General features: G+C 39.7%; 1 protein-coding gene across 3 annotated transcripts; it reads right to left on the bottom strand.

Annotated features, from left to right (window-relative positions):
• Positions 1–446: 446 nt before the first annotated feature.
• Positions 447–26,343, bottom strand: cog6 (component of oligomeric golgi complex 6). 3 transcript variants are annotated; one of them, XM_069534424.1, is made up of 20 exons: positions 26,324–26,343; positions 24,487–24,671; positions 24,067–24,210; positions 23,240–23,311; positions 22,996–23,054; positions 15,710–15,821; positions 14,485–14,567; positions 14,204–14,274; positions 13,173–13,266; positions 11,465–11,593; positions 10,249–10,340; positions 9,042–9,106; positions 8,837–8,928; positions 7,584–7,701; positions 6,588–6,719; positions 5,867–6,034; positions 5,229–5,336; positions 3,128–3,181; positions 2,935–3,014; positions 447–941 (listed from the first exon to the last, which is right to left on the bottom strand). In XM_069534424.1, exons 2-20 carry the CDS (start codon positions 24,619–24,621, stop codon positions 794–796), a joined length of 1,956 nt encoding a protein of 651 aa, XP_069390525.1. In that variant the 5' UTR covers positions 24,622–24,671; positions 26,324–26,343; the 3' UTR covers positions 447–793. The 3 variants fall into 3 exon arrangements, with proteins under 3 accessions (XP_069390525.1, XP_069390527.1, XP_019943471.2); XM_069534426.1 differs by having other exon boundaries at positions 26,329–26,337; XM_020087912.2 differs by lacking the exon at positions 26,324–26,343 and having other exon boundaries at positions 24,487–24,706.

Below are 26,343 nucleotides of genomic sequence, written 5' to 3'. Positions count from 1 at the left end.
ATGCAGCACATTAGGGATGATTTAGATTCTTTAGGAGAAAGTACACGCGCTTGGTTTGATGCAGCTGATGTCCCTAATTAAAATGCAGCAGAATGGTTGCCAGTTATAAATGAGATGTTGTGGTAACAGTGAAGAAAAACACCCCCCCACACCATACTAGTTTTTAAATGGCCAACAATTCATTTACAAGGCAGAATTTATGGTAAATGGCTAAATCCAGCCTCTTGATAGTCTTGTTTTCACATCTTAGTCAGCATGGTAGACATTGTTTAAAAAGCCGAACGAGATGGTAAGACAGACTTTCCATTTTATCCCAACAGCTCAGAAGAGTTGAGATTAAAATAAACACGACTTTTGTGCTGAAGCCTCTGAGGTCCGTCTTGGCATCGCGGCTGAATTTTTCCTGACCACTTAAAAGTTGGGGAAAAAAAGGCTAGCCTCTTTGGTTCAAGGTATTATTTGGTTTAATGTCATTTTCAATACTTTCAATAAAAGAAAATGTTTTGTACAATCATGGACACTAAACAGGGTACATGACACGAAGACAGACAGAAAGGAGGAGACACACGTGTTGTACAGAGAGAACAACAAGCTGAGAGCCTGCAGCGGTCAAAGTAAAAGGATCATACAGACACGTGTAATGTTCTTTCTTCGTGTCTCTCTCCGAGGTCACTGACCCAAATCCCACATTTCCCACAAAGAACCCCACCTTAACAACTGCTACGTTTGTTATTATACTGTACAAATACAAATACCCTGCGGGCCGTCCAGCACTGGGGCTTGCCCGCTGCTCTCAGGACAGCAGAGTCTGAACCTGCTGAGGGGATCTGGGCACCAGGTTCTCTGGGTCTTTGTAGGCATTAGCTGGGCTGGTCAGTGCTGTGTAAACCTCTCCGTAGGCTCTGCACACCAGTTCTGTTGACTGACGGAAAATCTGCTCCCTGCACAAACAGATAAAACTCCTCAGATTTTTTCAAACACTCACAAAAACAAAGTAGTGAACAGGCCTTTTTTATTTTAAATTCCAATATTTCCAGCCTGAATCAGTCAAGCAGAGCTGTACTGTAATTAGTCCAGAGCTGAAATAAATCAGTCATGAGTATGAATTTGTCCTAATTACTGTTTTGCTCAGTGATTGTGTGGCCCTGCAGAGGTTAAACAAAGAGTGGCAGTATGTGTTGCACACTGCCATCTATGGCTACAGTGTGCAGCACTAATAGTGCAGCATTAGGTGTCAGCCACGGCAGCACAAACAGACAGATCTTTTAAACCAGTTTATATATAATATTTAACATTAACATCTGTGTTTATAAAGCACTTCTCAAAACAAAGTGATTTACGGATAAAAACACAAAAATACAGAGAATACCTTCAAACAAATACAGTCAGAATAGAATAAAAAAGACTTAATGTATGATAGAAATTTAAGCATGACCACCCATTACAATAATAAAACATGGAATTGTGTAAAATCAGGGATTGTAGTGAGATAGTATGTTTTAGGCTTTGGTTTAAAGGCAGCTACTGACTCAGCTTGTCGTATTTTCTCAGGCAGGTTGTTCCAGAGCCTCACAGCTCTTATTTCAAAAGCTCTAAAGTCTTCAGCCGAGAATCTAGAACAGTTAGAAGCCCCTGACAAAGGATCTCAAGGTGCGAGCGGTACACGGATAATAGAGCCACAATATATTGAGGGGACTGACCATAAAGTGCTTTGTAAGTGATTAAAGGAACCATAAAATGTATTCTAAAACCTACTGGAGGCAGGTGTAAAGAGGCTAAAACCGGGTATACGTGTTCCAACCTTTTCACTCTGGTTAAAACCTTAGCAACTAAGTTGCGTACTGTCTGAAGACACTCTTCAGATTTTATATTTAGGCATGTAGAAGAGCTGTTGCAGTAATCAAAGTTTTCAAATGTAAGAATTTCTGATATTTGCACCAAGTTACAACATTTGTCACTTGGTGCAAGTATCGTGAACACAAAATGCTTTTGGACTAATTGATTAAAAAAAAGATTTTTGCAATTAAAAAAACTTAGTGAAGGATATGATATTGTGACTATTTTTTGAGCGTAGTGCAGACGCAGGATGAAACTATCGACCAGAGGAGCCCAGTGAAAGGACTCACCAACCCTGGGAGAGTGCCTCTGTTGTATCCCACTCAGGCTCTTGAGATCCACTTTTTTTAATTGGCCCACAGAGAACAAAGAAGCACAGAGCTATGTATGACACCTTACGCCATGGCAAGTGCACTAACACGAAATTTGAAACGAAGGGAGTCTCAGAGTACATTCCCATTATTTGTGCACTCCGGGTTTTTTTTTCTGAGCACTGGTGGGTGTTTTTGTGTGTTCAGGTGAGCGGATAAGCAGACGCGAGAGAGAAAAAGACAGAGAGGAGGAATGATTTCAGGGAATGAGTGTGAGAGAGAAATGGACCAGAAGTTAATTAATGGCGTCCTGCCCATCAGTCCTCCCATGTCCATTAATAGGGAACATTAACCTGAGGTACAGAGTGCTCCTCAGGCCTGCTGTACTTCCCAGTAAACGTGACTCATAGAAAGAGTCCTCCAATGTAGCAGCTGGATTGAGCTAAAAGCATGTGCATTTTCTGATCAGTAAGACAAATACAGGCAGTCCTACCGACCACTCTCAATGTGTCAGTGGCTGTGGCAATTTAGCATCCAAACTGACTGTGCATTTAGTTGAGTGTTTTGTTTGGAATGCAGTAATGATCATATTACATCCGGGAAACTAATGAACGATGAACATTACTCAGTCGAAGCTCCTGTTCTATTTCTATCACGCTGAACATGCTCTTTACCCTGCTGCAACACATTGCAATTTGGTAAACATTTAGCATGAGGCCTGAATATATTCTATTCTTTCTCTGAACTAAGACGGAGCAACTCTCAATCATCAGGAACACTAACTTACTTGATGGCTGCACTGAGCAGGAAGTTGAGCTGCGTCATCACGAGAGTGTCCGGCGATGACAAGTACCGGTCAAACTGGACCTGTAGTTGGTGTTATAAGCAAATAATAAGTCAGAGAAACATCATAATGAAGTGACAGCTTATTATTCCTTTGAAGAGTCTTGCTTTCTGAACAAACATTTGGTGTAACTCACCATTGCTGCTTTCACAGACAAGCTGTCCATACTGGGGAGGAGGGACAGAGGACCCTGAGACAGGAAAGTGAACACGGGTTTAGAATCCATCTCAAGGTCGCTGCATTTGAACAGCAAACAGTGTTGAACCTCAGAATGCAGAGTCAGGTGATCGCGGTCCTTCGTTCTTAATTCATGTCCGCAAGCAGCAGTTACAAGATGTCTTCAAGAATTATTTTTATACATTGCCCTCAGCAGATTGTAAAAAAGGATGGAGGCAGAAACACAATGATGCATGAATGAGTGATGCTGCCTTAGCGAATAATAACAATAATTTATTTTTCTTTGGTTTAAGAGGAAGTTTATAAAATGGTTTTTAATAAAGACAAAAAAAGCCAAGGCCTGGGAAATAATTCAACCAGGATCTGTATCATAGTAAAATGTCACATTTATCTTCATTATGTGACGCTTCCTGACTCCTGCTGTGTTAATAAACACAGTAAATGGCTGATTGGTGGGTTAGCATAACAACTCTGATTCCTCCCATGTTTTATTTCTTTAAACGTACTATCCAGTGACCTGTGAGTCAACAAAGAAATGCATTGGTGCAACTGCTGTTCAACAACATTGTTAAGAATTAGTGATGTGACACCACTTGAGATAAGTAATAATATCTCAGCAATGACTGGAGGTCTTATATTATAAAAAATTGTAATTCAACTTAAATGTATAAAATATATACAAGGGGTTAGCATACTGTTTGAAATAATAAAAAAAAACATGGAGGTGGAAAAGAGCTTTAAAATTATATAAGAACCATTTCTCTGTGACCTATAAGTGAGATGTGACCAGTCCATCCCTCCGTCATATGACCAGCAGGTCAAATGTCGTTAATATCTGTGACGTGCGGCACAAACATGTGATGATTTGACCTGGATTTAACTACTAGTTCAGAACCTCCGTGGGGTTTTAATATCTTTAAACTTGTTTCAATGTCCATCAGTCTTTATGCTTGTATGTGTAAACATGTAATGCGCATTTGTCTTGAGGAGCACTTTTGCTCTTTAAGAACTCTATAAATAATATAAATTTGAAACTATTTCCGTGATAACTTATTACTTAAATTAACCATATCAGTCATGATTTGTGAAAAAGTGAAATTAACCTCCTACATTCTGATATTTACTAGAGTTTACGAGTCTGTCAACAACAGGTACCTTTAAGGCAATTAGCTTGTACTGGCTATCTTGAATGACAACATTAAGTCAAGCTTAAACGCTGTAATTGCAGACATTAAAAGCAGCAAACACGAGGCGGTGCAAGGGTCAAAGCAAGTTTGTAGTGCCTGGAATGATTGTATGGGGATATGAGCACATTAACAAACATATTACGAGCCTGCAAACTCATCTGCTAGCCAGCTCGTCTTGTTTCTGATCTGTTCGTCTGATACACAGCAGACAATTACAGGGGTAAAATGTTGAACAGATTGCCAGAGTAAAAACATGGATTCTTGTCAGTCATTGACATCTGGGATGCTGCAGAGTGTCGGCAGACAGACTTACTCTTTTCAAACAGAAGACTATTTAAGGAAAAACCCAAGACAGGCCACCCGAGGAGAGAAGTAGTCTGCAGAAGAATGACAGCTCTTGATTGAGCTCAGCATTTAACTGCAGCAACAGCAGCAGGGTGTGGTGTGTCCTGACATGACCCTGGGTTTCAAGAGTCACATGCTAAACCACAACTATGGGTCTCAGTCAGTCCAGTGGCAAAGTGTGTTTCAAAGAGGGACGGAGGCTCCAGGGCATCAGCTCACTCATCTGCACAGGACACGTCTGCACAAGCTAATATATTCTAATAGAAGATAATGTGATCTGCCTCCCTCTGTCCTTTTCTCATCTGAAAATCTGACAGAAATAATATTATGCCCTAATAAAGACATTGATCATGCGGTAACCATAGCGATGGCTATTGTAAAGCCCAAACAGGTAGCGTAAATAAAACTGTTCGGATTGTGTAACCTAAAAAGACCAGAAGAGATGTGTGAGGAAAACAACAGTCCACAGTGTTATAAATTTACAAGTGAGTGCGTGTCAACATGCAAGTTAAATGCTCCATGTGAGACCTGCTCAGCGCTGTGCTGCTGGACGCAGTTGTAGATGTAACTGAGTCCGGCTCTGGTCAGTACGTAGGAAGCCTGTTCGTTGATCAGAGTGTCAAGGTGAGCCTCGATCTGGAAAATGTGGCAGAGAGCGTGGCTTAATAACCCAGTCCGAGCCTGCATTGTGAGCCAATGGTACTTGTGGTTAATGGAGACCGCAGTGCTATTGATGATGAAACTTGCACAGAAGCTCTTGTGATACTCAATTACAAAAGACTTGCTAAAAATAGAGGGATAGATGACAAATATGAGTGGGAACGACAATATGTGACGCACACTCTTTTATGAGACGGCAAATCAGATCTTTTTAACAAAAGATTTTGGCTCTATGGTTTTAAATGAAAGGTAAAAGAATAATTAACTGTTTTTAATGAACAACACCCCATGGACAGACAATGTAATGACGTTTAGCTCAGCATTCACATCACTGTAACAATAGTGTTGCAACAGTTTTTCTTGAACCCGCTAAGGTGTGGTGTGTTATAATTGGATCTGTGCCTTTGACTAATTCAAATCAAATGTATAAAGGCATTTAAAACATGGAGAATAATTTAACTGTCAGATTTTCCATTTGTAAATAATTGTTTATAATCAAGGCAAACCTGGAACTCAAGCATCTCGAGTCTCTTGTCTGTGAACTCAAAGAGAGCCAGTGTCGTCTTCATGACGTACAATGAGTTGACCATGTAGGTAGCCATGTCAGCTGTGCCGAGGTTACTGGCCGACACGGTGCACAACTGAAGCAGAGGATCCAAGATGCACGAGAGAACCTAGGAGAGACAAAGTAAGACGGCGCCTTCAGAGATGAGGGAATAGAAGTGGCACCAAATTGCCGACACTCAGTCCCCTTTACATGCCTGATTGTTTTTCATCAAGATCAATGAATTTGCTCCTACTGCAAAAGCACGATAGCCAACAGGTCGGGCCCTAGGACTAGGACTCTAGGGCTTGATTGTGTAAAGCTTTAAAAGTCATCAATAAAATCTTAAAATCAATTCAAAACCAAACAGGAAGCTGATGCAACCAGGCCAAAATCATATGGCCACATTTTTTTGAACCAGTAATAATCATAGCAGCAGCATTTTGGGCGAATTCTAGGTGATACAGCAACACCTGAGTAGTACTGAGCATAATAACAACAACAATACCTGTGGAAAAAAATAGAGGCATGGACGACGCTGTGTAAATCCTCAAATGCTAAGGAAGATCTAATCTTTTAAATTAACTTATGTCGGAATTGATTAATAGCTCGTAGAATCAACAGAAACAGCAATGGATCACCGTTTTTCTCAATCAGATTATATTGTAGAAATGTGTGTTCACCTGAGCAAAGTCAGCCTGACGGGCATTCAGAGGAACCACTGAGGAGTCATGGGAGGCCAGCACCTCCCTGAGGAGGGACAGCGTCTGAGTGAGGGAGGCTGTGGGCCCCAGGTCTGCAGGTGGAAGCTCCACCTGAACAGGTCAGGTCAGGAGAAGACAGAGCAAAGAAAGGAAAGTTTCTTTTTTGTTGCAGAGATCAGCTGTGTGTGTGGGCTGCAGTCCTCACAAAGACAAGTGGTCCTCACAACATTATCAAAGCATTAGAACATTCCTAATGAGCAGCACGACAGATATACAACTGCTCCCTGCTGCGACTGTGAGCCTCAGCTTGTTCAGTCAGTCGAGCTTTTTAATGAAGAGGGTTTTGATTTCATTGGGCCTCTGGATGTACAACATAGGACTGGCCCGGCCACCTTTTTCCACCTAATGGAGCAAATTATGAGAAGGCTGTGTTCCTGGCATTAGCTGGACTTGACAACAAAACCCAGAGGGCCTCCAATTTGATTAACACCGAGCAACGGGGATAATTCTTGTAACTGCTATTGATCAATAAACAGCAAGCATGTAATGTGGAAGAGCTCCTGCTCGTGCCGAGGTATATTGGGACGGCAATTGTGCTTCAAAAATAGCCTTGTTGTGTTTAAGGGTTTAGACACTGTGCTGAAATACACAGTGTGAGTCCAACACTGAACTTGTCGTTAAGTTTTTAGAGTTTTTAAAGAATATTGCAAACCATCTCGTTTAAAAACCAAGCTTTATCTCTTTCCTTAGGTGATGGTTTTGTTTGTAGATTTTATTAAAGGGCATTCAGTTTGGGTCAGATTTATTCATTTATTCATCAGAGATTTAAAACATAAAACAACAGAACTAAGTCCCTCCGCCTAGGAACGTTCTTTTTATGAAAAATATACAATTTCAATTAACAAAATAACAAATAAAAAACAACAATATTGTGTAATTTCAAATAGAAACCCTCAGACACTCTTCATACTGTACCTTGTCCATGAGTCTGCTTGCATGAAGGCTCAGGCTGTTGAAAAACATCTTCTTGCTGAGGATGTGCATTTCCTCAATAGTGATGAGCAGAGAGGCCACACTGGTCCCAATTATAGAGCTGGACAAAGATCAAACGAGTCAACAAGCCTGAACACGGGTTGTATTTGGATAACCAATTATCTTTTTTTAGATTATTCAACTTATTAATTATAAGGTCCCATATTGTGGAAAGTGAGATTCCCATCTTTTTGATTACAAATCGGTCTTTGGTGTATAAATACTGCAAAAATATCAAAATGCTTGATTCATGCAGAAATGCACACAGCCTGTATTCAGAGAGTGTGCCTTAAACAGGCAGTTAGGACGTCTATCACTTCACAAAGAAACAGTCACCACCCCAGTGATGCCCCCAGAACAGCCCACCTTGTTTTCACCGTGTAGAATATGTGTGATTAGCTGAAATCTGCTTTATATATATTAGATCTTTAGCTTTTAATGCTGTTCTCCGTTTGTTACATAATTTTTATGTTTAAGTTTTCTGTTCTATCAATCCTTTTGTTTTGTGAGTCACACTTGGACTGAAAACCAGTTACAACAAACAAACAAACGACAACTTGCGTCATGGATTTGTCTCAGTAACTCCTGCCCAGGCCGAACATACTTCTTGCATCATTTCCATAAATTAAGTCCAAACTTGACCATCTGTTCGTCTCTTTTCAGTGTTAACTGACCATCACCATTTGAGTTTTACTAATCGGCATTAGAAGGCAGCAGGTGCTGTTGTCCTGGTTGTGAATCATTCAGAAAACATATTTTATTGATATTGAAATGTTTACAAAATACTAGAAAAGTGTAAAATATGGAAGAACTTCTTCGAAAACATGTATATAAAAAAAGAGAAAAGCAGCAAATTCCAGAATTTGCAACAATAGAACGATTGAGCACCACACTGGAATTTTCTATCCTAACCAGACTAGGCCTGAGAACAATTAGCCTCGCCTTAACGGAAAAAGATAAGTACTCTGTTGTTTTGTATCTGAGCCAAACGCCAATTTTGTCATCAATTACAGGAACATGCAGCGTAAATAAAATAATCAAGGAAATAGTCTCATTGCTGACTAATTCAGGACCTTTGGGGAGCAACAGTATATTTTGCTGTACAAATTAGTTGATGATTAATCGATTATTTAAACTTTTTGTTGAACGATTGAGAATTACTGCTATACTGAAAACTTGTGAGTGAGCAGAAATACCTGATGGTGTGGTGGTAAAACTTGAGCAGGTTGGACAGTTTATAAAGTAGGACGGCCCCTGGCTCAGCCACAATGACCTGCTCTATACGAACCTGGGGGACAGAACCACATCACATGATCACAACCTGACAGGCCACAGTAGATATTAGATGGAGATGATCACTTTCTTTTTTAAATAGCTTCTTTGACTGATTTGGTTGCTCACTTTCAGCGGCCTGCAGACTCCTTCAGTGATGTGTCCGACCACCTCCTGCATGTTCGCCTCCACAACTAATGTAAGAGGAACACACACAGTAAGTCTGCATATAAAAACATGAGTATAACAATATCCCTAATTCACTCCTGTGTTTGGCTTTGGATGGATTCATGCTTAGAAATCCATGACCACAGCTGCAGGGCTGAGGCTTGGATTTCACTTTGTTAAGGCCATTCAAAGGGAACCATAGAACCACACTGATAACTGCATGAAAAAGATAATTGTTGACATCTGAGGTGTCATCATTCTTAACTATTGTGACAACCGAAGAAGTTAAATCCGGGAAACAAGCGCAGGATTAGAACTACTCGAATCAGAGTGGCTCACACTCTCTAACTGTTGCCAACATCTCACACCTCACTGAATCACTGGTTACGCTGTCCAGTAAACAAAGACCTGTGAGTGACATTTGTTTACAAGTTGTGGTGCACTTGTAAAATCCACTAAATTAAAAGATGCAACAGACCAAATGTTTCCAAAGAGGGTAAGATAAAAAAAGGAGAACCTAGAATTACAGCCAACAAATGACCACAGTCTCTGTTTTTGACGTGGGATCTTTTGGATACAAAATATAATCTCTATATCTTTTATCTAATAAGACATCTGTCTCGAATTTCAGGGGTAGCTTTGGCTCAGGAGGAAGAGCAAGTCATCCACTGACCAGAAGGTCAGAAGTTCGATTCCCCGGCTCCTCCAGTGTGCATGTCCTTGGGCACTGAACCACAAATTGACAGCTTTGCACACAATGAATGATGTGTGAGAGAAACATCATTGCATAAAGAAGCACTGTTTGTAAAAGGGTGAATGTAACTTGTACTGTGAAGTGTTTGGAGGGGTTGATAAGACTATATAAAAACAGTCCATTAACCAAAGTTAGTCATAATTATCACATTAATTAACGAGTTATGACCACAGTTATGTGTTTTGTGAGGTCAGAGTGACATTTACTTTAGACCAACAAAATCTAAACAGTTCAAGTGAGTGTTTGTTCCTGATATGTCGTGTTCACGGGACTGGGACGAACGTACGGACAACCCGAATAATATACTGCCTTCGGCTAAATCTGTAGGCGTGATTGCACTATTTGTAACTTAAGTGTGGCTAAAGGTGATTAAACCTTGTGCGCTGTGTAATTAGCATTTAGGAAGCATTGTACCTTGCAGAGTGACTTGTTTCAGCAGAGCGTCAAGATGCTCTTTCTCTGAAGCAGTGGCTTGGTGCAGCCAGGCCAGCATATCCCCCACATACCTGAAAGTGAGCAAAACAATCTGTATTAAACAGTGCTCCACTGAGAGGCTAACCCACAGGCTAATCTTACCACACCATGACCACAGCTGCAGGGCTGAGGCTTGGGTTATTGTGTTTCACTCACCTCACACACACAAACAGCTTTTGGTGTTACATAACGGTGGAAAACAGCAAGGTTAAACTTGAATTATTATGTGTAAGCCTGTGTGTGTCTGTGTGTGCATGTGTGTGTGCCTGTGTGTGTGTTTGTGATTGTGTGTGAGGACCTAGGGAGGTGAGAAAGAACTTGATGTTCTCAGAACTGCTGATGCCTCCTATAAAGTGGAGGTGATTTTGTGTTCCACATGTGGCTGTTATTCTGAGAAAATCTCCCGTTTGGCTCCTGGGCACAGGAGGAAGAGGATGCAGTACGACAGGAAACTCGGACACTCAGACTCTCATTGACAGAATAGACACTTAACAACATCTCAAATCAGGTTTTAAAGGGTGAGATTCTAAATCAAACTGAGTTCATTCTCTTTCAGGGATCATGACAATCATTACACAAAATATGAAATATAAATAATAGTACGTTTCTCTAAGTTTGACCAGGGAAAATATATTTAAATTTGTGATGACAATATATATATATACATATATATATATATATATGAAACCAATGGGGAACGAGCTTTCTCTGTTGCAGCCCCTAAGCTCTGGAATAGTCTCCTGCCTCACAATCTTGCCCTATCAATAATTTAAAATCTAATTTAAAAACCTACTTTTTTTCTCCTGTTTCTAATTCAGCCTGATTCTGTCTTATGATTTCTGTTAATGTTTCTTCTATTGCATCACTTTTATCTTGAGTATCTTCTATTGCATCACTTTTATCTTGAGTATCTTCTATTGCATCACGCACTGTTTTTACTTTCTCTTTATCCATCCTTTTCTTTTGCTGCGTTTCTAAAGCAATTTTGCTGAACTTCTGTTGTTTGTAATGTGCCATCTAAATAAATCTGACTCGACTATATATGTACTGTGCATGGAAAAGAACTTCATTCTAGTTCTACTACATAAAATCTCAATATTCAGCATTTAAACAGGACTAGGGACAGGAAGCATAACATTACAATGGGTCTAATCACCTCATAGGGTCATGTGAGTGCATCTCTATGGGGCGGGGAGTTCCCCCCTGCCCGCCGCGGGTGAGGGCGTCGATGAAGCCTCGAACCACTGCACACCTGCGCGCAGTCCCAAACTCATCCAGAGTGTACCTGACCAGACAGAGGAGGAGAGAAGGCAACATTCAAACACACAAACCTCATGTGAAAAGGACGGCGGTCACAGTGTTTTTCTGTGTGTCGGAGGTCAGTCGCTGACAAACTGTACGTCAACAATGCAGACAACTCTTCCAAAAAGGGAAGAGTTTGCGGTTGTTTTGATTACTTGGCGGTGGCAGGCTCTGTGACAGACTAAACAGAAGATAGCGCCGAATTAAGATTCTGCTGGTCTCCGCTCTCTCAGCCTAAACATCCCAAGCCAGCGCATGACCTTGGACACTTTCTGGGCAACGACACAGGTGCATTTCCAAGAATTCAGAACGCAGACAGACAGAAGGAGGGTTTGCGATGAAAACACCTCCTGGGGTAACGTGTGAAAGGTTCCATTGTGTCATTGTGGTTTATGGACAAAGCGAGATCTCGGAGTCTTTACTACTTATTTAGCACAAATTGCTTTCCTCTACCGGAAAATAAAAAATATTTGCAAAGAAAGGTAGTGACATTAAAAAGGTTTTTATTGCCTTCTCTCGTTACGAGTTTCCTGTTTCAGGCAGTGCTTGCCTTAAAATAACGGCAAGTAAGAAAGGGTTAAAAACAAAAGAGATAAGATAAAAAAGGACAAACAGCAGTTAGTCACGTCCTTGACATCAAGCTATTTTTCTTTTATTATTTTTAGTGTTTGAGGAAACAAGGGGTAATGATGTAACTCAAAATGAACCAATGGAAGAGAAGGAAAATAAGCTGTAAGCAATCCAGGTTTCAAACATCATGAAAAGGATTAAAAATTACATTTATAAGGAATTTAGAATTAGTCAATGTATTCAAAGTGTTTTCTGTAGGCATTAATGATAATGTTAATTGGGGACAGAAACAGTGAAAGTAAATGAGCTTTGTTTACACTTTGATGAAAATGATGCTGCTATAATTGTTGTTAATTATACTTTAAACAACAAGCACTGTATTAAGATTCATTTCAGTCGTTTACTGGGTGTTTTATAAAGGTCAGAGGGAATAAAGAGGCATTAATTCATGATAAATATATACTTAAAAGTTGTACGTTTTAACAGTATTTGCAGAAACCTGTTGCCAATTGTTCATTATGTATTTTTACAATGATTTTTTAGTGGATCTGTAATTTCTACTGCTTGTTTGATGGCCGTCTGTTGCTTCCGGCTGTTCAGTTGTTTTCCAAACAAGGGCCTCTTTGTTTCCCCTCGTTGTTTCCCCTCAACCGTAAACCAACAATCCACCTGCAAGTGCCTGCTGAAGCATTCATTTTGAATTTAACAAGCATGTCTTTCTGCCTCTGTGATGTACATCAGTGAAGTGTAGTACCTGTAGCTATTTTATTCATGCATTTTTATGTCCCGTCTCTCTGTTGTTGGTATTAAACTCAAACAAATTCCTCAGCCTCATGGATTCCTTTGATTCTAGATATAAAACGCATTATTTTTACTTGCTGTCGCTGCCCTTGGATATTGGCATGAAGAGAAAGATAAATGAAAAACAGGACATGCAGTCCTTAATTCAGATAAATAAGTCTCTGTTCTGTAAGTGCATGTTTGTATGTTACTTGTAAAGGACAGGTCGGTCCTGTAAGGCCTCCATGGCTTGAGTCAGCACAGGGCTGATATCACACGTCTCCTGGGTTAGTCCCCTGCATTCATCTGCGCAGAGAGAAGGAAAGAAATGAGGAAATATGGTCTATATCATGTCTAACTAGAGAAATAACTACTGTCTTTGTAGAAACTTGTGTTATGCTCTCATTGCTGCAAAACATTTTTGTCTATGGCAACCCTGTTGACAAGAAGTAAATCAAAGCACCAACATCATAGTTTCCAATAAGCTTTTACTGAGAAGTCAGTTTGTTTTGCGTATGATTCAGACAATAAAAAAAGGGAACAGGCAGTCACCAATCTCCCAGACAGTGATGAAACTGGGTCATCCCACTCCAGTATTAATGGACAACAATATTTTTTGTAAAAATGAAGTCAACCCTCATAAATAATTGAAAAGTGTACATAAAGAAGAGACCACTTACAAAATAAATTAACTTATATGAAAAGAAATCAACTTACAGCTCTTTGATTTCTTGCCAAATTTATGGAATTAGGCCTTTTAGAAAATCTACACCACAACAAGTGTGTAAAGTGTAAAGAGCAAGTCATAATTAAAAAGATGTTTTGTTAGTGTATAATTACTCAAATGTGCTTTCTGTGATCTAAATTGTACATTTCCATTTTAATTTTCAATGACGAAACACTGAGAGAAACTTTGGTTTCTAGCATTCTTCTAGAAACCTCAGTCAGAGGTTATGAGTCATAGGGATTCTCAAAGGACCCCTTCACACGCAACTACTGGATACGTACAGTCACTTGGAAAAACACAGTTTTTATTTCGTAAAATCAATTTAAAAAAAAACACAAACCACTAAAACAAATCAAGCAACAGTTGCAATCTTTAGGAGACGAACGGAAATAAACTGGACATAATACACTGCCTTATTTGTATACGCCAACACAACACCCAACACCTTAAAAAGGGTCATAGTAAGTCGTTTTATCCCTCAGTGTGCTTGTGGTATTAACTCTGTACTGTACTCACTCTGAGCCCAGCGGTAGAGCTGCTCATATGAGGTCTCCTGTAACACGGCCATCTGCTCCATGATCTCTAACCTGGAACAAGCACACAAACCAAGATGGCACATTACATACTCATGACCTACTGAATAGTGTCAGATCGCTGACACTGACATAAATATCCCACCTGGATGGTTTTTTTCCCTCTACTTGTCTGTTCGGTTCAAAATAAATGTCAGGAATGAAAAAATCCGTCAGAACGAGTGGAGCACAGAGACACACTGTGTAGCCAGGTGTGCATCTTACCCTGCAGTTTGCTGGTTGGTTCTCAGCAGGATTTTCACATCCTCGTGGATGTGCTTCACTCGGCTGAGAGCTTTGAAGAAATTCTGGGGAATTCAACAACACCACATACATGACTATTCGTAGTACAAGGAACAGATTTACAGTTTCAGATGTACAGAACATACAGTTCTGGCAATACAGTAAAAATTACAGCTTGGTAAAAAAACATGTTTTCTGGTGTGAACAAGGATAGTATTTGAAACTAATCATGTGTCTTTTTGATTTTTGATTTGTAACATTATGCATGCAGATATGATGATCATGGAAACTGTTAGATTTCTATTTTAATATTTTAGGACAATGGACTTAAAATCTTTATATTCTTACAAATTATTAGATATTGTGGCTTCATGTTGAAAGAGTGAGAAGATAGTGGATCCTTCAGTTAGGACATGGGTGGGGAACCTCTTGCCTCTGGGCCATACGCAGCCCACGAGACAAATACGAAAAACTCTCATGACATCAATTACTTTTTAAATGGTTTAACGTGTTCTTCATGGTGGTCCCCTGCAACTGTGCTATGTGTCTTTCCGTTATCGTCAGTGGGAATGAAGCCTAGCAAGTCTACCTGAGCTTGCGGGCAAGCGATCGCAGTGATGAAAATCGCAGTGTTATTACAGCTTTGAAATTACAGCTGGTTAAGAAAACCAGACAAAGTAAAATAGTTTGATAGTTTTTGTTTGTCTCAAAGAAACATTGCTTAGTGGATTACTGACATGATACAAGATATAGAAAAAAAGTGAAGGACACTTAAAGACATTTTCACTTGCTGAGTTTGATACAAGGGACGAATTACTGCTCTTACAAGTCATGCAGGGGTTGAGCGTGTTGTTTTGGCTTTAATCAGCTGTAAATGGCATCATTATCATCATCACTACCATCTGGCATCAGAAGCTACGTCAAAGAGATCTTATTCCAGCCATCGCATCAGAGAGTTTAGTTTGATATATGTGGTCTCTAATTTAGTATAGCCGTCGAAGGATGTTTCAAATATTGAAATTGCCCTTGACAGGAAAAATGTTCCCCACCCCTGAATTAGAGAATCTGGATAATGGAGCCTTCTCAAGCGAAAAGCTGAATATAAAAGCTATAGATCAGCAAGGAGCATATATGTATCTGACACTGCACCCCACCCTTGGTATTATGGGTGTGGATGAAATCTGCAAAATCTCATTCATGCAATTACCTCAGTAATGGGGGCATCTCGAGGCCCTCGCAGTGTGGCCATCTCCTCATGAGAGAGCTGGAACTTGGCAAGAAAAGCCTGAGCAACCTGAGCTCGCACCTCCAGGCGGTGACTGAGGAGAAAGAGATGAGAAAGACATATACCCTTTAATAAATCTTTATAAAGAAAAGATCGCTCTTTATATTTCTATGTTATTTACTTCTTTGTCAGTTCTACTGTCATCAATGATTTGCTGTGTCTGACTCCGAAGCCCTTGTGGATTTTTATGTCATTAAAGTGCTTATAATCTCCTTCTGTTTTTTTATTCATGTTTTCTTACTGTGCAAATCAAAAATACTGTCAACTGGAACAATATCATATACTGTCACTTGACCAAAATGATTGTCAACAAGCTGTGATGTTCAAAACCCGGCAGCAGATGGCAGTCATGCACCTCTCACATACATTACGCAGGCCTCAGAGTGAGCTGAGAGTGAGACAACAGGGTGGGACACAAGATATCGTGAGCAACACTCAGAAAACTCAGACAAGAGAAACAAAGAGCATACAGACACTCCGGGTTTTTGTCACTATCAATAACAGCACACTGATCACTATCGGTGTCACTATAAATATCTGAACACAAAAGTGACCATGGCAACCGCCTCAGTCAAACAGGGAACTCTGTCATGGGATAGTAGCTCAACAGCGATTCCTCCCCCTGTCCCCATCTTTCCATGCAAAGCCACCTCATATATATTCTCTCCCTCGGTGTGAAGGCGAGCCAGGGATCAGTAAATCACCAGGTTGTTTTGGCGGAGGAGAAGAACCCAACATTATCTGACCGGCGTTGTGTCTCACACGGCTATTACCAGTGCTCAGTCGGCTGAAAGTTAAGGGCTGTAAATCTGTTCCAGGATTCTATGATTTAGTATTCCTCTGCACACAGGACCTGGAGGCGTCTTTGGCCTTTACGTGTTTTAAAAAGTCAGTTTTGTTGCAACACACAACAGAGGAGGCTGGACGACAGCCTGGGCGGGGGATTAAGAAGCATACTCAACAAATTGATTGAAATTGAAATGTGGCTACATCCTCAAAACTGTAAGAAGAGACAGAAATAATGACAATAGATGGAGACACAACAGCAACACTCTTACCTAAAAACCCTTTCTGATATTAGGCTGTCATTGTGATATGGGCAACAGTAGATTCAGGGTCTCTACAACTATGAATGTTGAATAGAAGACTTTTTAAGGCCATTTATGATAAATATTTAAGATCAAACTATAAATAAAAATACATCATAAATATAATAATAATATACTTGTCCAAATACCTGATTACCCTGATACCCTAAGCCTGCTCTTAGGAATGCCCCATCCATTACAGCTTTAAAATCTAGAATTTTTTTATTTCTTTTTATTCACGAATGCCTTCAACCAAATAATTTTTACAAAATCTACATCATTGTATTTTATTGTTTCACAAATTTTCGTTTTTTTTAATTGCATCATTTTAATCCTTTAACTCCTTTTAAGTTTTTATACAGATTAATCCTTTTTATTTAATTTAACCTCTTTTAATCTCTTTACCTCTTTTATTTTGCTTAATCTCTTCTATTTAGTTTTTTTATTTTACCATTCTTTTTTCTGTGCAAAAAAATACCTGCCTTGAAAGGCACCTGATATTAAAACTCATCCAATCCGAATTTAAGACAATTTAATCCATGTTATGGTCTTTTTTCCAGATATTTTAAGCCTTTTTAAAATCACTCACAGCCACCCTTCAATTATAAATTGAGTTAATTCATCAATAGACAGGTTTTCTGTCATTGCTAAACCTTGAATACGTGTGTGTCGAAAACACATTGACCTTCAAAAACAGTGAAGAGGAAAATGAAAATTGAGAACACGTCATGCTACTGAGAGATAACGAATTAAAACAAGAGGCACTTGGGCTACCTGATATCCCTGCACAATTATGATGATGTATTAATAACAAGATATGATAATGAGGCCATTAATTAAACAGAGTGATGCATACACTGGAGACACTACTTCAATTTGAACATGCCTGTATTCACCCAAGCCTGAGAAATATAAATATGAATTCTGTACTTGTAAACACAGTTGTTTTGAGTTAGGAGAGTTTATTGCAAATATGCAAATGTATGCAGGAAATAAATCTAATTGGATCATCTCTTCTAGAGAGAAACTGTGGGATTTCTGTCATTTAATGTAGTTGAGTTATTTTCCTCTTCACACGTTAAAAACCGGTTGAATCCTGGACAAAAGGTCCCACATGCCATTTTGATGGGACATTAAACTGATTTGCCACCCAACGGTCCTAATAGTCTCAAAAGCTTCATAAACATTATCTGGCCGGTCACATTTAACACACCATATCTTGGAATTTCATTCATGAAGAGTTTAAGCACGTCTAACAACAGCTGGTGGCTTCGAATCAAGTCATGGTTGCCCTGTTTATGAGACAAGTTAACTACAAAAAGAGCCTCTAATGATGTGTTTGAGATTTTATAAGAGAGATTTCAAACCACCTGACTGGCAATTAAATCATTTACTCAACTTTCCATAACCCAAATATAACCTCCTGAGTTTAATTTTATGGCAGCAATTGTCTCCTAACCCTTTCTGATTAAGGTTTTTGTCTGTGCAGATTAATAGACATGGGAAATAAAGACATTTCTCACATGGCAAACTTTGCCAGATTCACCTCCAGAAGATGAGAAATAGCAACAATTTTTCATGTCAATGCCAACAGTGACAGACCAGTTCTTCCAGGATGTAAATCACAACAGAAAAAGACAGGCTGCACATGTCTGTAAGGAAATAAAAAATAAAAACCAGAAGACAGGGGGTTTGTTGGAGCCAAGGCAGCAGAGAAGAGGAGATCAGGGGAACGATGGAGCGGCGTGATCGTTGACTACAGCACTGTCAGGACATGACACATTCTTCTCCACACTACAATTACCGAATACCAGAGAGAGGCAACATGCTTGAGTGAGTGCGGCAACGTCACACTGTAAAGAGGCGAGCATGTAAGAGACTCTGGATGAGTGAGGAAAATGAACTCTGCGATGAAAGCTGCTCTTGAAGAAGAATGCCAAACAAGTGCAAAGTTAAATTAAATGAGGGTCACACCATGTTGCATGATGGGATGAAGACAAGTTACAGTGTCAGGCTGTGGGTGGCTTTGTGTGTGTTTGTGTGTGTTTGTGTGTGTGTGTGTGTGTGTGTGTTCTCATAATTCCCAACAGGGCCGACCGATTTTGTCTGTTCAAGCACATAAATCGTTTAAGCAATATAATACAGCCCACTCTCATCAATAGCTTCATTGAACTGAGAAACTGAAATTACCAGTACATACTTAATTACCTCACAGAGCCAATAGTGCAGCACTGAGTTAAGAATAACTCTGAGCCTCAACAGTGAATAATATTAACCAAGCTCACAGAGTAAAAACTACAGAAATAAACATTTAACTTGAATGTACAGTAGATCTTTAAGTCAGCCAAGGAGGTTATGCTTTGTCCATTTATTAGTGGGCTGGTTTGTTTGTAAGCAAGAAAAACGACTGGACGAAACTTGGATGAAAGAACCCATTGAATTTTGGCACGGATCTGTATCAGCGGGTGGATCCAGGAATTGTTATTCCCGAGATTGAGGATGTTTTTCAACATTTTCCTTGATTTCTCTGAGAATAATTCTTGATCGGGCATATTAAAGGGACTGATATTTATGAGTGTGGGCTATTTGGAGGAGATCCAAATAATTGGGATCAATATAAATGTGGTTTCATAAAGGGATCATTGGGCCTTGGCGGAGAGCCACTCTAGTTTATTATTTCATTTTGAAAATCACACAGAATTGATGATCAACAGGAGATCAACGGCTCTTTCTAAAAATTGAAAGTTGAACCCTATCTTAAGTTGTAAAACCATGTGGATTGATTATCCATTAAAAGCTAACAGAGGCCATTTAAAAAAAAAAAAGGACTATGTGAAAATTTGGCACTCACAAAGCTGTTGTTTAGCCACGCGCCAATGATCACAGAGTGCAGTCCCATCAGACAATGGCACGCTCATTGGCGTAGCCTCATTAGCAGCCAGCTGAGCGTTAATAAGACTCGGATGTTGTTTTAAATCGGTTGCCATTTACACTCGGACGTCCCCAATCGTTCTCTGGAGGGTTTTAGAGCTTTTGATTTGTTAATGACCCACACGGAAATTCTACTAAGAAGATTTGGTTGTTTTCGTGAAAAAATATGGGGGGGCTTCATGTCTGAGTATTCATCATGTGCTGTAGGAATTTCTGTGAGAAATGAGGAGCTGCCACAAGCCAAATCTATAATCAAAGTAAATATTGGTTGTGGTTAAAAAAGGTATCAACGTTTCTTTTTGGCATGCAGCCATGTTGGCCTACTGCAGCTGAAAAGAACTGTACAGCCCAAGCTCTTCAGTTCCAGCTGCTTGTGAGGTCAAAGTCACAGAAACATGCGTTTGTGAGACGTCCCATCTTGTCCGACATGATAACATGTCGCACTAATGCAAAGATCACACCGTGTGGGACAGGTGGGTGGCATTACGTTTCATTATGGAACAACACACAACACCTATTTAGTGCTCTTGCTGACAGCACCTTTGAACAGCAACAGGCCCAAACAAAAGAGCAGGGTGTCTGAAAGCCGGGGGACAAATACAGGTCGTCTACTCCCACTGGCTCGCCGCTTCGGCCATGGCTTCTGCACAATACAAGCAATCTGCTGCTCCTTTCAGTTTCATTAAAGCTGACAAATGACACAGCACCACCGGCAGATAACATGGCAAACAGTGCAGGTCAAGTCCACTCTGTCGGGTAAACACACATCAGGAGCATCTGAGAGAGCTTTGAAAATGACTCTACTCTCTAAGCAGAACTGCCCTATAAGCACAAAATCTGAGATTATGCTGCAAATCTTAGACTGGCTATAATAAGTGTCTAGAGTCCCACGGCAGCAGAGGACTGTGTGACCTGAAATAGACCTGACCGAGAAGGAGTGTGGTGCAGTGCGCTGACTGGTAGGTGGCTGAAAGGGGACAGCTTAAGTGCACACTTCCCCCTGGCAGCTCTTCTGAAACAAAATTGCTGAAGACAAGGTCAAAGCCCAGCATGCACACACCATCCCATCTGGCTACGGGGTCATTGCGGTCCTGCGGATGAAAATGTCACACGGACGGACAGCAGGTCCCGATGGAACCACAAAGCAAAGAGAAAGACAAGGCATGGGGGGTACTGGGAAGGGCATTCATGTAAAACCTCTGACCATTTACCTTCAACAAGGCCCCTGCACAAAGTGATATGACTTTTTATTAATTCATTGCCTTCACACGTTCACTGGTGGCTTAATCCCCACCGGCATCTTTCACTGCTCACATTTAAAAACCATTCAATCTCGCTGTTCCCCCCTCCTATGTCACCTTTTGTCAAGGAGGTCCTGCCGCTGTGCCAGCAGAGCACGGAATTGCTGCGGTACATCACAGCTGTCAGCAGTGTCTTTTGCCAGAAATCTACATTATCTTTGCACACACCCCTGCCTCCGTGTCAACTCGCAAGGTCACTGAGCACTGAGGTCACAGCCACCACAAAATGCTAATGAGCCCCCACCCCAACCCCCAGCTATCAGGAGAACAGGAAATGGTGTTTCATTTTCACATCCCTGTCAGTCCTCTGCCAGACAAATTCACAGATTGATGGCACCAAGATTAATTTTAGTGGCAGGCTTTCAAATGAAAAAGAAAGGGGGGGAAAAAAAACACATATCCACCCGGATAGAAGAGTTGTGAATTTGTGAGTACCCTAGATGCACTGACTCCCTTTATGATTTTATGTCATGGTGAGCTGTATATTCTGGATGGTGCTTAATGTGTGCTGTCAGCAAATCTCAATGCAGACTCAAACATAAGAACACACTGTTGGGCTGCTCTCCAGTTGTAACAGGTTGACCTCAATAAGATCAGGAGAAAAGTACAGCGCTCACAAGAACTACTTCTCACGTCAAACTTCAGACGACATGAAGAAAACAAATAAAGCTCCATTAAAGATGATTGCTGCCCTCCTTATGCAAATAGACAAGTGCAAGGGAAATATTCATCGGCCACATGAATCATTGATCCGTTCTCATCAAAAATAAAGACTTTGCTTGCCAGCTCCTCCTACCCTGCACCAAATCTCTCTTACTTGTGACACAAATGAGAAGCAGCCTTATAAAGTATGGAAATCTCCTCTTCGACTACTTACGGTTTTAACTTTGCAGTTTATATCTTTATTGTGAGAATATTTCAAATTATCAGTATACTCTTAATGAATATTAATGAAATGGAAAAATCTCATTTGACTGACAAACAAAAAAGGGAGTGCTTGCATAATCAGCCAGGCCTCACTTTCCGAACAACATGTAAAGCAATTAAAGCTTATCTCTTGCCTTGTGCTTTGACTGAGGAGATATTTGTCTGTAAATTTGCCCGAATAGAAAAAAAGTTAAATTTTTCTGTGGAAATGAGACACCATGGAGAGTGAAATGATGGCATCTGGCTTTGGATTGATTGAGTATCAGCATGTAACAGGTTTCCAAAATGACTTGGAGCTTCAGGATAGATATGGGTAAATATAGTGGTAGGAAATCTCTTTGAAATTCATGCAGATAATTCAGATCTCCACTATCTCCTTGACATTATGAAAAGTCAGTTTAAAAGTTCAGGGTGGTTTTATTTTAGATTTAGAAATAACTACCAACAGCAGATTAAGGTAGAATTTCCGGATTCATGGTTACTTGTACAAGAGTAACCAATAAAATGATTAATGTAATCCACTCTAACAGTCCAGGAGTGTCTCACATAAAAAGGTTCCTTATTGTTTTGAGGTTAAGGTTTTTTTGAGTCCTTAATAATACTACATTATGAAAGTGTTAGGAACTTAATGGCACAATAGCAAATTATCAGGAAAATCATACAATAAAATGCAATCCAATATGGAAACACAAATTTTAAATAGCACAGATTTAAGTTATAGTGTTAAATAAATTAATACATTTCTGAAACCCTGTGTACAACAATTTAACAATAAAAATAGTCCCAAAAGTAGTAATAATTACTACATCGTGAAAAATTCTGGACAGAAGTTTCTATTTTAGTCAATCTGTGTAATTTACACATCATAAGACATTTCCCTTCTATGTCAGTCAAGTTACAAGTTACAAGGTACACACACACACACACACACACACACACACACAGTTAATATTTGACTCACTTTTCTCCCTGCAGCTTGTTGGTTTTTACTATGAGGTCCTGAGTTTGCTCCTTCGCAGCCTGTTGGAGAAAGGTTTTTGATTTTTGAAAGTTGGCCTAAAAACATTATATTCTCATAAGACATCTAATACATTTCTCAAATTAAGTTTATAACATCATATATTTGATCCACAAATTTACTACAGGCCTAATTACATAATTCAACGTACAAGAGAACTGTCGATTGAATGATGTGAGGGCCATACCTTTAATCTGTTGGTCATTTCGTCACAACATGTGCTCATGGCCTGGACATCCTCATGAACGCCTTCAAGCTCCTGTGAAGAAATTTAAAACACAGTTAAAAAAACACTGAAGCAGGTCTGTAGTTGCATGTATGTATATCATGACTAATAAAGACAGTAACAAGATAGTAATGATTCTATTTGTAGTATTATAATATTCTACTGCTGCAAACACATATTGAGAAGGAGTCTGCTTGATGCACAGCTCTTCCACAAAAGAATTTGGTACAACCTCCATATGATTTTGCAATAATGCTACAAACCACACGAGTTTGATCTCAACCCATCAATTAAATATGGAATTGTATGACCATTAATCAGAGCTGCCACTTTTTTAAGAAATAAAACTACAAATCCTGAACAAAGGAAACTCAAAGGGGCACACAGAAGGGTGATGAATTGTATTCCCTGTGATCAACAGACTTTTACATGTTTTCAGTACAGAAATTGAGAAAAGGACATTCAGAAGTCACTGGAATATTCATTTTAAAAGACCAGGAAATGAAATCGCTGGGATGTCGACGTGTTTGACCGATGTTGTAGGTTGTTTGGTCTGTTTTGCACCTCAATTCTTCTTCTATGCTGTGACTCTGATTGTCTCGTTTAACTTGAACTTGTTTGTGTTGCTGTCTCTCTTTAAACCTAATGGGACTTTTCCTGTGTAAATAAAGGTTAAGAAATAAAGAACATGTACCCACCAAAAACAGCTCCCGTATATTCTTCCAAACCCTGTCCACAATATGGTTGTTTTTAATTTTAAAAAAAACAGGATTTTCTTTTGAAATTACCTCTTTTACTTCTTTAAACAATCGTGCAAACTCCTCGTTGATTGACAGGCTTCGTCTCTCTATGTCACCGCGAAGGTTTCTCCTGGTGCGCAAACTGTTCTCGGTGAAGAAGACTGACAGAGACTTCAGAGCCTCCAGCATCTCCTGAAAACACGAACAGGACACCGCCATGTTAGAAGAGGCAACATTTCTTTTAGCATCTTAGGCTAAAACATCTGTATTTAGCTGCATATACTGTTCCTGTGGGGGCTTTAAATAAGACTCGACATCCGAGACTTCCCAGTAAACACTTAATAAATGCTGATACCTTTTAAATACATTAACAGTTTGTGCTGTCACTGCTGGCGGCTAGCTGACAGGTCTAGCCCTATGGTTTAGTTGCATTAGCCGGCTAGCATGAAGCTAACTCTCCATGTTTACCTTGTCGTTGTCGAGCCTCGTCTCCAGAATTTTGTTGAGTTTCCTCGACAGCGGGTTGTTGGGCTGAGAAGGTGCATTTGGATTGTGAATAGCCGCAGAACTGTCAGCGGGTGTTTCTACTTTAATATCAGCCATTGTGGACAAACACCTCCACGTCAACTTCTCTGGAAGATGTTGTGGTCCGTCTGAAATTGGCGTCCGGTCGGTGGGTGCATCCCTGAAAGTGGGCGATACAAGGTTCCGCTACGGGGATGTTTATTTCTGTGTGTTTTTATTTGTTGTTGAAAGAGAAGAACGCAATAATGACACCAGAGACTATATAAATAAAGACTCTTTGCATGTGTGATATTCAATAATTCTTGTTTAGTTTGAGATTCTACTGTTTTTATTTTATTGTATTTATTTGCTGCTTCTGGCTTGTGATCTATTTCGTTGCTGCTCACCGCACTTAGTTTCATTCCCTCTCATGTACCTCATGTTTTATAATGACGATAAATCTGCTTGAAACTTAAATCTTGAATTTTGAAATGTTGGAAAACGAGAGACAAATGATGTGAGAGGATTTTCAGATTGAGGCATTTCTCTATCCGTCTCTGTCTAATTTACATTTATATAATTTACATTCAATCATCTCCTGATGCTTTCAAGTGACTTACAATGGAGGGAAACCAGTTAAGTACAGTACATTATTCACACATTCAGAGAGAGCGAGCGAGTGAGAATAGAACAGTGCTGCGTTCAGTTTAATTAAAAGTATTCTGAAATGTTGAGATCCTTCAGTAGTGAGTGCAGCTTGGTGATTTCTCAGCTAATACATTATGACAAAAAGAAACTGAACTGACTGTGGATCCCCAAAATGTGACAAAAGAGAAACTGACAGTGGTGAAAACATATTTGATAAAAGACCTCACAAATAAGCTTTCAATGATAGTCGTTTTCTTGTAACCCAACACTCAAATGACTCTAAGTAGAGATCTTACAAATAAATCACAAAGATACAGATAATAAAGGTTTTGAAGGGTAAGGGCATATGTGATTAACACTTTAACCCGGCTGTGGCTCAGTGGGTTGAGTGGGTCATCCTCCACCAGAAGGTCATTGGTTTAATCCCACTCTTCCCATTCAGCATGACGAAGTGTCCTTGGGCAAGATATTGAACCCTAAACCATTTACCACTTTAAAAAATAAATAGAATGAGCAGCATCCCATGCTATTTTGGGAGTTGATTGTTCTGCTTAACATCAATAAATTATTCCAGTATAATCCTCTGACTGTATGTACCCCAAAATGCAAAGGATCAGATTGGGAACATATTATTTCTGTTACCCTCCCAAGGTCTTTAATTCCAAGTATAACGTACAATCAAATAAAAACAATCTTTAAATCCCAACTTACATCATCACTAATTAGCCCTGCAAACCAATATGCACAGGAAAATGTTAAAATAGGCCCAGAGCAACACAACAACACCTAATCAATCACACACACCTTTGAATTTATCTATAACATTAATATTACATTGCACCATATAAAAACCCTCACCTCGAATAGCCAGAAACTTTCTTTATTCATATTTTAGTCATCTTAAAGATATGTACCTAAAGATTTTGTAAAAGTACAGTTTGCTAATTCTATTCTACATCATACGATTATGTTTTCTTTAAAAATACCTCCATCCAGCACGTGTCAAACACAGGAGCACATTCACTGCAAGACTGGGACCACCAAACTGCACCACAGAGCGCCACAGGAAGTCATTCCTGCCTGTGGCCATCCAACTATACCACTCCTCCCTCTGAGTGTCAGACACTCTGAGTGAACAGACTGGACTCATTACAATGCCAGCAATATCAGCAC

Source organism: Paralichthys olivaceus, chromosome 11 (genome assembly GCF_024713975.1).
Source record: "Paralichthys olivaceus isolate ysfri-2021 chromosome 11, ASM2471397v2, whole genome shotgun sequence".
Classification (NCBI taxonomy): domain Eukaryota; kingdom Metazoa; phylum Chordata; class Actinopteri; order Pleuronectiformes; family Paralichthyidae; genus Paralichthys; species Paralichthys olivaceus.
Note: the sequence above shows the minus strand (reverse complement) of the source record. Positions and strands in the feature narration are given on the sequence as shown.